The 13,549-nt window shown below is 45.5% G+C and overlaps 1 protein-coding gene across 1 annotated transcript in view; it reads left to right on the top strand.

Annotated features, from left to right (window-relative positions):
* The window catches only part of HGSNAT (heparan-alpha-glucosaminide N-acetyltransferase), a 580,634-nt gene extending 568,504 nt beyond the window's left edge, over positions 1–12,130 (top strand). The window contains exon 18 of the mRNA XM_086937464.1: positions 8,238–12,130. Within this exon, the coding sequence (XP_086793590.1) occupies positions 8,238–8,419 (182 nt within the window). The 3' untranslated portion in view covers positions 8,420–12,130. The remainder of the gene's footprint in view (positions 1–8,237) is intronic.
* Positions 12,131–13,549: the final 1,419 nt, after the last annotated feature.

The raw sequence follows: 13,549 nt of genomic DNA, 5'->3' as shown, positions 1-13,549 counted from the left end.
CACTTAGTGACATACTGACCTGTAGCGTCGGCGCGGGGCTTCCTCCCAATTCAAGATGGCGGTCTATTCTATTATGTAACATCGGCGCGTCTACTGTCATGATCACTACACTTCTTGTGCAAGAGCACCCGCACAGTGAGGCTCACATGACACTCTTCAACTCCCTTATTCCGAGAAAAGTCTCCAATTAGGCCAAAGTATAGCGTATTAGGCTTCCTCTCCTCAAGCTCCAAATGCTGTGTCTGCTCTCACCTTCCCAACATTCACGGCAGCGGCTTCCCAGAACGGACCCCGCTGCTATCGCCTGTGCAAGGAGGAAACATTATTTGCCAGCACCAGCAAGGACAGAAGGTGCTAGCAAGTCAGTATTTCTGTCGCAGGGAGTCCTTTTCCCCTCGTCACCAAACTGTAAGAACGGGTTGAGACTCCAGTAGACACAAAGAGTTTATTGTGAGAGCGAACAGCAGCACATCCATACTCTTCAGTACCTCCTGGTTGTTCCCAGCTCAACCATCCACCAACATTCCAGAACCTATACCATTAACATGACAACTGGCTAACCCAGATATCAGATACAGCATTATCCCACAGCTATTGCATAGCCTTAGTGGGGAGGTAGGGCATTACTACAAACATGACTTACTTTCAGAATCCCTGCTATTTGCTATACCTTTTTCCCGATATTTTTCATTTTAGATTTGACCATGGTGCTTCTTCAGAGGGCCACAATTAATGTTATTTGCTAGTGTTGCATTAGAAATAAATCCTTTGAATGTGGAGGTTACCGATTGGCTAGCTGCATTCATTCCAGAAGGTGAGGTCTTTCAGTTTAGGAAAGTGTAGCTAAAAAGGTAACATGGTGGTTAACTATAATTGTCTGTGTTTTTTCACATTTTGTAGGTGATAGGAAAGTTGACATAGTTAATGTCCATGGAATATGAAGCCTCTGCCTTTCTCCATTTTCCCATATGGCTGAGATACCCGCCACCCCCTCTCAACACAATCCCCAAAAGGAGGGAAACCGGAAACAGTTCTTAAAGTTTTTGGATGTGGGAGGGAGTGACCCTCCCGGCCGTATTTATTAAAACAAAAAATTAACACATTAAACGTTTCATGTTATGTACAATTTCATTATCACATTGCGATGTTTGGCTAACCTTAACATATTCTCTAATACAGAGGTTCTCCTAGCCGAACTAGCATCCTACAAAAACATTCTCTAGAAACACTGAAATTGTACATCCTAACGTTTAAGGGCCAACGGCAAGGTCATAACCGGTGTCAAGATCCCTAACCAGACTTACCCCTCCCACTTGGGAGGGGCGACAGCACAGAGGCTTACCTCAAGTGCAACTACTAACAATTTCCCTTGACTTGACGGGGGCACTTAAGACTCGACGCCATTTAAAGGTCGTTCGAAGACTTGTGTGTGGTATCTAGAAGGTATCGTGGACCTCTCCCCACCCCACACAACTTACCGCATCTGCCGTCGCAGATGACACTGGCCCCGGGAAATTCCCCCAGGAGGGGGCTGTAACCCCTCCTACAAAGGAAGGGGCCTTGACCGCCTTTCCTTTACTTCCGGCGACCCGCCCTTAGACGGGACCGCCTCCCCATTGAGGGGCCAATGGCCACCTCTCCCGAGCGCTCCCATCCGTGTTGGGTGACGCCCACTCATAGGGATCTACCAATTAGTGCTCACCGATCATGACCTTACCGCCTACCAAAAATTAAATACGACAATTCCTACTCAAACCTAAGAAAACATTGGTCGCTACGACCAAAAGAACATGCTTAAAATGTAACACTACCTCAAATCATTTTAATCGTAACAATTTACACGACATTCACCATACTTTATTATGATCAACAACAAACTGTTACTTTCACAGCCTGTAAACGAAACGTAACACATACTTATAAAAATTCACTTTATTGCACAACGACTTGCTGTCCTCAGGGGCTGGTGGGTGGGTCAAAATTGGCTCTTCGTTCTGTCCCGAGCTCACGGGTAGCGAGGAGGTGCAGCTTCGGAGCACAAGAACAAGAGGACGTCTTCTGGTCTTGCGTCTCTTTTTATCCGTCTTCAGGGCGGGCGAGAACCCGCCCCTGCCTGCCCCTAGGGCGGGGCTGGCTACGTCGGTGTCTAGGCCAGCCCACTCTAGGGCGGGAAAAGGCGCGCCCCGGCTACGCCGCTTCGGGCATACCAGCCGAGACGCGCCTCCCGCCCAAAAATGGCTTCCCGGGGGGATCGAGGCACTCCACCATACGTTCGGGGGGACCGAGTGGTCGCCCCTTTCCATATGGCTGAGATACTCGCCACCCCCTCTCAACACAATCCCCAAAAGGAGGGAAACCGGAAACAGTTCTTAAAGTTTTTGGATGTGGGAGGGAGTGACCCTCCCGGCCGTATTTATTAAAACAAAAAATTAACACATTAAACGTTTCATGTTATGTACAATTTCATTATCACATTGCGATGTTTGGCTAACCTTAACATATTCTCTAATACAGAGGTTCTCCTAGCCGAACTAGCATCCTACAAAAACATTCTCTAGAAACACTGAAATTGTACATCCTAACGTTTAAGGGCCAACGGCAAGGTCATAACCGGTGTCAAGATCCCTAACCAGACTTACCCCTCCCACTTGGGAGGGGCGACAGCACAGAGGCTTACCTCAAGTGCAACTACTAACAATTTCCCTTGACTTGACGGGGGCACTTAAGACTCGACGCCATTTAAAGGTCGTTCGAAGACTTGTGTGTGGTATCTAGAAGGTATCGTGGACCTCTCCCCACCCCACACAACTTACCGCATCTGCCGTCGCAGATGACACTGGCCCCGGGAAATTCCCCCAGGAGGGGGCTGTAACCCCTCCTACAAAGGAAGGGGCCTTGACCGCCTTTCCTTTACTTCCGGCGACCCGCCCTTAGACGGGACCGCCTCCCCATTGAGGGGCCAATGGCCACCTCTCCCGAGCGCTCCCATCCGTGTTGGGTGACGCCCACTCATAGGGATCTACCAATTAGTGCTCACCGATCATGACCTTACCGCCACAGGTCCGGATAGTTGACCGGCTATCCGGACCCCCCACAAAACTCCTACCTAAAGGTCATGTTTTAACGATTTTAACCAAGCTAGGAAGTCACCTATGAGTAACTCATTCCCCACCCTCGACAAATGCACACCATCCCCCAGATACATACTGTCATCATTAATACAACTATGCGAGATCGAATGCAATGTCTTGGAACGGAACAACCTACTCACTTTGTTATTCAATTTTCTAACAGAATGATTCAAAGCAGGGATCGAGATAGCCCCCCGCCACACTTTTCGTGGGATCACATGAGACCACGCAATTATGCACCCCGGAACTCTCCTCGCTAACCAACTTACCGTGGAAAGCATAGCCTCCAGGAGAAGTCGTCTACCGGTGGTGACCATATCATTGCCCCCCAAATGCACTATGACTATGGACGGCGGTGACCTCATCCGCTCTAACAAACCCTCAAAAAATTCCTGAAACTGGTCAATACAGAGACCGCCCCTTCCGTAGAAGGACACTCTGTACCCGTATTCCCCAGGTACGTGAATCATGTCACCTGCTTTGAATACGTCTGCGGCCCGTCTCACGTATGAGTGGCCCACGACCCACACCTCCTTCCTCACAGCCGGTGACGTGCGACCGCTGGCCTGGTGTTGGGTCGACTGCACAGTCCGCCCTGCCGCGTAGGCTTGCGCAACTGAAACAAACAAAAGACAAGAAGCATGAGTACATGATTACAGCTTCACAACATGTGCAATCGCACGTACCTCTTATAACAATTGGAGGACCAGCGCCCCACACGTTTCACTTGTTCTACATTAAGACCCCTGGCTGTAGCTTCAGTGGCAGCCCCTATTCGAAAGGAATGGGTCCCAAATTCGCCCGGGTCCAAGCCCGCTGCGGCAATGGCCATTGCAAGCACCCGCTGAAACTGAAACCTCGTCAGCGGGGTGGCGTCTGCATGCCTCAACAATGTCCCCCCCCATGATGCCACCCTTCGTGCTAGGTAATCTTCTAAGCACTGTACCGGACATATGGATGACTCGGGGTTCCTGCGAATGATCGTGCAGTCCCCTCTCCCATCTTGGTCAGTCTTGGACCTGAGAAAGGAGACAATCATCGCATCACCCCTGATCTGAACATGTTCCCTGCACAAGCCCCCCGTCACATCCTGTTTGTTCCTTGCAACTAGCTCACTAACTCTCATAGCCCCGTGAAATGCCAGCGTAAATGCAGTCCGGAACAAACAGGTCTCGAAAGGGGACGAGCATGTGTTAGGGAGTGTGGCCAGTAACTGGGACAACCTGTCTAAACCTATCGGTCGTCTTACGTCTACTCTGCGACCCTCTAGGCGTTGCCACCCACGCAGCGCTTTCTGTACTGTAAAAGACGCTGTTGGGTCCAGGATGCCATGGGCCCTGGCAACAAAAGAAATGGCGGCACGATGCCTTTGGGCCGTAGCCACCGATTTCCCAGCCCTACGTAAGGACATCAGAAAAAGTACAACCCACTCTTCCTGACCCCAAAGTCCCCCTCTCTCTGCCCCCAAAAAGGCTAAATAGGCCTGGAACGCCCCATCATATGCCTTCCTTGTCCTGGGCGCTAGACTCTCTCCCACGAGGTGACGAAGTTCGGGGCACCGAGAGACCAGAGAGCTTCGGGGAAGGGTGCCGGCTCCGGGTCCGCTGAAGGAAGGAAACCCGAGAAAGCCTGCATGTGAAAACGAGACAGTGCATCAGCAGCCTGATTCATCACCCCTGGGACATGTTTTGCTCTGAATACCACGTTCAGTTGCATACACAGTAGGACAACTTCTTTGAGCAGTCTCAAAATCAATTTACAATGGGCTGCCTGACTATTGATGCATTCTACCACGGTCATATTGTCGGACCAGAACACGACAGAATGATCTCTGAACCCTTCCGGCCAGGTTCTCAGGGCCACCAGAATGGGAAATAGTTCAAGGAAAGCAATATTACTCGTTAGCCCCTTCTCGTGCCACCATAGGGGCCACCTTTGGGCAGACCACTTCGTGCCGAAGATGGCGCCAAAGCCTATGCTTCCTGCTGAATCTGTCCATAGTCCAAGCTCTTCTGAGGACACGGCTGGCTTGTTCCAGACGACTCGGCCATTGAAGTCCGCCAAAAATGCTAACCAAATCCGCATGTCCTGGCGGACCTCAGCCGATAACCTCGTGCGATGATGACCCTCCTTTAGGCCAACCATCGCTTGGGCAATTGAGCGGGAAAAAGGGCGAGCCATTGGGATCACCCTCAAGGCAAAGTTCAACTTTCCCACTAATTGTTGCAACTGATGCAGTGTAACCTTAGATGCATTCAAACATACTTGGAGGGCTGCCCTGAATTTTAACACTTTGCTAGCTGGTAAACGGAAACACCCCTCCCTTGAGTCCAACTCGATCCCCAAAAACTCGAGGCAAGTCGTGGGACCCATAGTTTTTCCCGGTGCCAATGGCACGCCAAAATGACCCATCAACACACAGAATTCTGCTAAGGCCTGAGCACATTCGGGATTTCCGGCGGGACCAAGGAACAAAAAGTCGTCAAGGTAGTGCATTACATTTCGGAAACCCGTTTTCTTCGTGAACACCCATTGCAGGAAAGTACTGAATTGCTCAAAATAAGCACATGATATAGAGCATCCCATTGGCATACACCTATCCATGTAAAATGACCCCTGGAACCCGAATCCCAAAAGACGCTGATCGTCTGGGTGTACCGGGAGCAACCGGAACGCTGACTCGATATCTGATTTCGCCATCAACGTCCCGGGCCCCAGGCGATTCAAGATGGCTACTGCCTCATCAAACGATGCGTATCGCACCGAACAAACTTCTGGATCAATTGCGTCGTTCACCGAAAGCCCGTGTGGAGCAGACAAATTATGGATCAAACGAAACTCACCTGGGTCCTTCTTGGGGACCACCCCTAACGGAGAACAAACAAAATCCGGTACCGGGAGTACACTAAACGGGCCAGCGACCCGTCCCCGGCTAACCTCTTTCTGAATTTTTTCTTGCACCACAGATGTATGTTGTAGAACAGAAAGTTGATTTTTGCAAATCCCTACACCCTGAAAGTCCCCTACCGGGATGCGGAAACCATGTGAAAAACCGTTCCGCAGCACCCCAGCAGAAGTACGATCCGGGTATTCACTGAGCCAGGGAATCATTGCCAAGGTATCAATCGGGGTTGGTAAAGGCGCCCCTCGGACTAGTTTAGACCTGTTTGGCGCCTCCCTTACCCCCATTCTCACCCGTTCTGGCTCTGCACGATGACTCAGGATGGGACGACCCACACGTACTACACTCATGTTTGAATTTACACGATCCCGGAGGTCTGGTACATTTCCCTTTGTTGAAATTAAAGCAGAAACCCTTCCTCCCTGTATTGCCTGCGGGCCTCGACTGATCGTCGGTGCTCGTACTTGGTCGAAAGGGCGTCCCCACATTTTGGCGGGAGTAATCTACAACATTGCTCCCAACCAATGGCATCTTTAACATTCCTGATTCTTTCATTTTATCCCATGTTACAGAATCGTAACAATCCCAAGTCAAACCCTTGTTATGTTCCTTTTCTTTCCTGAACAGATTGTCATAACAAAACCAATGGTTACCTTGATACGCTGTCGAGTAACCCATAATTCGTGATTGATAAATGGGAAATTCAGAAAGCAACTCGGGCCTACGTACCCCCAAAATCGATGTAAAAATACCCCACGCATTGCCCCAGTTGCCAATATTCTCATTTACCTTAAAGGCGGCCATTTTTGCGCGCCAAACACTCGGATGCATTAGGTCCTTCTGACTTTTAACATGCTCCACCTCATAATGATCAACAAGCAAGGAGAAAATATTCACGTACTCCCCAGCCCAGATCTTTTCTTTTATAGCTAAAGGCACATGTTGTCCCAATCTCTCCCTACGAGAGGGTGCTGACTCGTCCCTTGCAATCGGCAATGGCCGCTTACCTGCACCGGACGCAGCTTCGGCCGCTTGCGGCTTGTCTATTCCCGCCAACGGCGCAGTCACTTTAGCTGCATCTCTCTTCTCACGAAGCCCTTTTATCAGCGCCTGTGCCTCGGCAGCCGTGGCGCCATCACTACTATCCCCCAACCAAGCTGCTAGCTGTGCTGCCAGCTCGGGGGGCATGTCTTCTTTGGATGTCGGGGTGACGACAACGGGGATTGGATTCCCCTCCGTTGGTACTGGGGTCGGCGCCTCGAGCGGTACAGAGGGGACCGGGACGTCTCCACCGGCTGGAACCCTTCTCGGCCTCTTAGGTCTCCCTCCAGCCGGCGCAGGGCCCGAACCCTCCTCCCCGTCCCGTATCGCCAACCGTTTCTTTATGTCGGACACGTCTTTGCAAAGGGCCCGCACCATCTGGTCGGTCGTCATTCTCTTTGCGACTTTCTTTGGCATTTCTCCGACGAAGTATCTAGAAGACAAAGAACAAGATCAAAACGCTCAAAATTGGCTCTTCGTTCTGTCCCGAGCTCACGGGTAGCGAGGAGGTGCAGCTTCGGAGCACAAGAACAAGAGGACGTCTTCTGGTCTTGCGTCTCTTTTTATCCGTCTTCAGGGCGGGCGAGAACCCGCCCCTGCCTGCCCCTAGGGCGGGGCTGGCTACGTCGGTGTCTAGGCCAGCCCACTCTAGGGCGGGAAAAGGCGCGCCCCGGCTACGCCGCTTCGGGCATACCAGCCGAGACGCGCCTCCCGCCCAAAAATGGCTTCCCGGGGGGATCGAGGCACTCCACCATACGTTCGGGGGGACCGAGTGGTCGCCCCTTTCCAAAATATAGACAGAGTTAGTTACTGAAACTGTAGTTGCTGGGGCAACGTTTGCTGAGGCATTAGCCAAGCTGTGACTGGATTGCAAACAGGTAGCCAAATCTCCGAAATTAGTTATCACAACTTAAGGCTGCTAAGAAAACTGCTGCGGGGAGAAGGAACAGGCTAGGAACAACAGATACAACTAGAGTAATTTGTGCTAAACAAATACTTTTTCGAAGTATTGGAATACAATCATTTAAGATGCTAGCCTAGAAGAGGGTTCCATTGAGTTTTCTAGATATTGCCAAAGATTTATAGTCCACTACAACTGTTTTTTTTACCAACTTTTTCTCTACACCTGTTTAACTTGTAATAATCATATTTTATCACTTAAGGAATGAACTCCATCCTGGTCTACGTGGGGCATGAAATTCTGGAGAACTACTTTCCCTTTTCATGGAAGATGGAGAACATCCAGTCTCATGCTGAGCACTTAACCCAGAACTTGCTTGCTACATCACTGTGGGTCTTCATCGCTTATGTACTCTACAAAAGAAGGATATTCTGGAAGATATAATACAGAAAGCATCCTCAGAACAATACAGGCATATGTTGGAATTCATAACGTACTGAAGTTGATCTTCTACTAAGACGTTTATTGATGAAAAGGGACCATAATTGTGACATGTAGTTTTACAAAAAATGCTTATAACTTGAATATACCTTTAAAGAGTGTGTACGAGGCTTGATATTACTTGGTAAAATTAGCATGTTTGTTTCAGGAATTAATGAGTGAGTGTGTGAAAGTAAATCTGTTTTAATTGTTCAGAGATTATTAACTTGTTTTTAAGTTGTCCCTTCCACGGATCTGCTGTGATAGAATTAGGAGCACTGATCCTTTCGAGATTGCCGCACTATTGGTGTAACATTCAAAGCATGCACACCTGTGTAGTGCTGTAGATACTGAGAACACATCTATCTCTTCTTTTCCATTAAACACAGAGTAGAGTTTTCAGAATATTTGCCTGCCATATCTCCATGTGGTTCTCTTCTCTGTTCCAAGAGGATCAAGTGAGTATTTTTTCTAATTATGGATTAAACGTTCTCTGATTTTTGAAGCCGCCACATTTCTTCCCACATGTGCCATACTGCAGCAGAGAAAATGCAATAATGGTACAGAGCTCATATCTTTTACTGATAATTACAGAATCAAAGTTTAACCAAAATCAGTTTAGGGCACCTAACCCCTTCACACAGCTTACTTTGCATAACCAGGCACCAGCGCCAAGAGATACATTTTGGTAGTGTGCGCCTTAAAACAGCCTTCTGTCAGTCAACTAGGGGGTATGTGGCCAACAAGACTCAGTCATTGTGCTGGGTTTTTCCTCACTTTCGGAGAGAAGTGTGCTATATTTGGAAAGGGAGTGTGCATGTGCAGTAAATGTAGTTTGCATATTTTTCCCATCCCACAGAACAATTCCTTAGTACCATTCTCACAAGAGAAACCCAAGTTGGAGATGGTTTAAGGAGGTTGACTTGTAGACCTTTTCATCACTTATTGATTTTGTATGCTCCCTGCAAGTCATAGGTGTGAGTTCAGACTCGCTGACTAAATCTCTCATCCCTTTACATTTAATAACGGGAATAGCACTGAGTAAAGTAATAGGCGTGTCTGAAATGCAGCTTTAAGGGTGGGCACATCTATTGCAGCCAACACCACGTTGTGCTATGTCAGGGGTGTTTATTAACCTGCTTTTCAGGAGATCAGATAAGTATTTGGATCGTCAGAGTGGCAATTGCAGTTAGAGGGCTTGCAGGTTTAGCTCCCCTCAGGAAAGCAAAACTAGTACATTCTACGCAAACCCCTTGCCCATCATGTCTCCAGTTGCCACAGGATTATTTTGGCATAGTGACTAAAAACAGTGTCTTACATTTGAGTAGTTTTGATCAAATACTTATATGTGATTTTCAGAAATTATTCAGTCTGCTCATTCTGAATCAACTCAGACAGCATCTCTTTCAATCTGTTAATTCTGAATCCATACAGATAGCGTCTCCTTTCTGTTAGTGGCAGGTATGAAGCCTAAAAACGAGGTCCCCTTGCAGGCTTTTGGCTGTGACAGGGCTCTGCAAACACATGTGAAAAATAAAGTGTCAGTAAGGTATGTTCTTTCCCTGAAGGATACTGTTTAGGAACACTGCAAATAAGTCTCCTAGTAGCTTGACGTTGATCTGCCAAGGCCAAAAGCAGTAGATGTGAAATGCACTGTCTTGACTTATACTTATTCACTGCTGTGGTGGAAAAACTGTACTACTTATGCATTTAGGGGCAAGAGTCCCTATCTTTTTGGCAGGCTTAGCCATGATAGTCTAGTCTTGTGGGTTATCTAGCCTCTACACCACCTGTCTATGTTCTTTAATAGCTACCCAGCTGACTCTTAACACTATAAGATGATGAGAAACTAGAGGTTCATTGCTCCTATGTGAGATTTCGGCGAAGGGATTTACTTCAACTACAGTCACCTTACATGTCCGGATCTCAATCAACCTAATTCCTTCCTGGTATACAGAGGAAAGACAATTGTGCCATTGAACCTGCTGAGATCAGTTAAGTGTACTAGATATGTCCTTTTAAGGTGAGTGTTTCTTCTGTTTTTGATTAGTGAAACAGTTCTTACTGATGTTAATACTAACAAGTTTGCTGCTAGCAATGCGGCTTACACCTTTATCCTGTTATACTTTGTTTCAGAGCTATGTCTTCCAGGAACTTATCCTGTTTCTATGTCTAAACAAAGCCACACTCAGGCTTACTAGGTCCATTTGAAGAAGGTTACTCCTGCTCCTGCATTTCATCTGAAATTAAATGGATCACTTAAAACTTTAGAATGTGAGATGTTCAGGAGGAAATTTGATTTTTGTGCCTACCCGTTTATGATTTGTAAGTGTAGTCATAGTTTGTGTATTACGCTCTAGTTCACCATTGTTACTTTCAGGCTTTATCATTGGATGTGAATCTGATATATAATGTGTTTGTTCCAGGCACATATTTTTAATTTGTTTACTAAGAAATTTCTTGTATCTATTGTAAACATTTGTAATGGGTATTTGTGTTTAAATGTACTATCAAAGAACGGGAGTCACTCTTTATGATAATACCATCATAAGGAATTCTGATACTTTCTATATACAAATAGAGTCTAAACAATGCATAGGGTTTTTTTTAATATAACTTGTTTTTTAAATTATTTACGCTTACATAAAATAAAAGAGTTTTTAAGATAGCGAATGTAAAAAAAAACATTAAGAAAAGATATACAAGTATAAATATGTGGCAATTTGTCATCTAGTCGTTTTGCTTTGGTTTACAAAGTTGTTGAATCTTGATTGGGAAGCCAGTGTTTTCCTGATCTGACTCAAATTTATGTCAACAATAGTTTAGCTAAAAGTATAGGTTGACTGGCCTCCATCATATGGATAATAATGATAAGAGTCAATGCACATTGCACCATGTTTCTGTTTTTTCCCTCTGGAACAGAGAATTGTTGTTCCTAGGAAGGAAAACAGTAATTCATCTGTTCTGTTGTTTGTTTGCACTGTGAAGCAGCATGCCAAAGCGGCTAATTTGCTTTAAGTGTACATACTATGTGTTAATGAGCGCTTGTGCCTTCTACAGAGGCTTATTATTTTCAAATCCCTCAGTGGGTTTTAGATGGTTGTTTGCATTTTCTACAAATAGAAGTATGATCGAGGGATTGTTTAATTGCCAAAATTACTATGTAGAAAGCTTGCAGAGTTTGTGCTGCTGAGCAGACACCTGTATCGTAAACTCTGAAGTACAGCAGTTGGTGCTTTAAACTGATGTCCAAATGTAATATAAGGGAATATTTAATACATTTTCATTTTTGGATGTAAATTGATTACTCGGATGAGTACCTGAGGGAAACAGAAAAAAGATTTGATAAACTTATGGATGTGTCAATTTGTGATACTTCTGAATTGCTGTTGATGGTGATTTGGGAGCCAGGATCCTGAAAATATAGTGTATGGTAAAAATAGTGGGACATTTTTATAGCAACTGTGTGCAGATATAATCTGTTTAGGTGACAATGTTGCACTTTATGGAAAAGCTAATTTAGCATTTTGCTGAAAAGGTTCTGCTTTTGTGCAACTTCCTAACCTTATCTCTAAGACCTTGAAAAAGGATATCGTAGGCCTGCAAAGTGCTAAATTAAAATGGCCTAATCTTGTTTTTAAGTTTGATATAATAAAGTTGTTTGTGGTGAATGTATATGCAGCTATTGTTGCTTTTCATGAAGTGTCCACTCCTGTATTCTACTTAATTTTGTGATAGTTGTATGTTTACCATATATTATTACTAAGACCTTGGAAAAATGTGCGCAAGGTCCAGGAGGTTGTTAAGGGTGTTATTCAGCTAATCTAACATGATAGTTTGAATATTTGTTAATTGATAGTGGAGTAACCGGTAGCCAGTTACAGTCACAATGAGGAAATACCATGACCATTTTGTGATCAGGAGCATTAATTGCACAACTGCTGTGCATTAAGTGCATGAGTAATTTGTCAAGAGGAGTATTTGATACCACAGTGATAATCATTTAAACCTAACAGCATGTTTGTCTGAGTGGATGATTCGTGGATTCTGAACTGCTGCTCGACAATTGTGACCACCTTAGTATATAATGGCCCGCGTCACAAATCAAACATGTTAGTTGACAGACTTGCATCATTTGCAGGAAAAACAGGCTTAGGAAAGATAATACCTTATATGTGTCACAAACTGAGACCCCTAGTACACACTTAAGTAAATGAGAATGGAAAATAAAATGTCCTACTCAAACAACCTCTTATCTAAAAGATTTTTACTCTTACAATCTGTTACGTGAAAGGTTGCATCACACACCACCAGCGAGGGACAAGCTGTTTAATGTTTGTGACTAAAGAGTACAACAGGCCACTGTGCAGTCTGCATTGTAAATATGATGCTTCCTAGGAGGGTTGAGGGGGGGTTATACAGGTGCAAATATGTTCACCTAAATTGTATCAACATTTGATTCCAAATCACTTTCAGGAATGAATTAAGAACGAAAGAAAGAGAGCGCCTCATCTGAAACTTGAATGTAGTGAAGTCATTCATAAAAGTTCTATACCCCCGGCAGGGTCTTCGTTCCTCGAATATGCTTCTAGCATCTGTTCCCAGGTTTAGTTTGAAACGTAAGGGTGGCAGCTCCTTGTCCTATCTTGCTGCAACCTACTGGAATTCCCTGCCTCTGGATTTGTGTAATCTTAAGAACCCTTCTCAGTTTAGGAAAAAGCTCAAAACTTTTTTGTTCAATTATCTTGTTTTCTCTTCTACGTTTTTGTTTTCTTTGACTCTTGGGCTCGCACTGGGACACTATTGAGTAGTAGTGCATGCTACAAATCCCTAAACATAAACGTAAAAGACATTTTGAAAATAATTATGTTTGAGTTTTTTGGATGCCTTCACTGACCTGTAATAGATTCATGTCTAAAAGATGCATTCTTAGACATTTCCTTGATTGGTTTAGTAAAAAGTTATAATTTCTGGTTGACGCCTACCGTTATTAGTTCCACATAGCAGTTGGTCACTTTAGTGCCTGTCATAGTGGGAAGGAAGAGAATCTCAAGAAGAGCATCTTCTCTCTGAACCCAACACCATCTATTGCTA

The sequence above is a fragment of the Lissotriton vulgaris genome, chromosome 9 (genome assembly GCF_964263255.1).
Source record: "Lissotriton vulgaris chromosome 9, aLisVul1.2, whole genome shotgun sequence".
NCBI classification, from domain to species: Eukaryota; Metazoa; Chordata; class Amphibia; order Caudata; family Salamandridae; genus Lissotriton; species Lissotriton vulgaris.
This window is presented reverse-complemented; position numbering and strand designations above follow the sequence as displayed.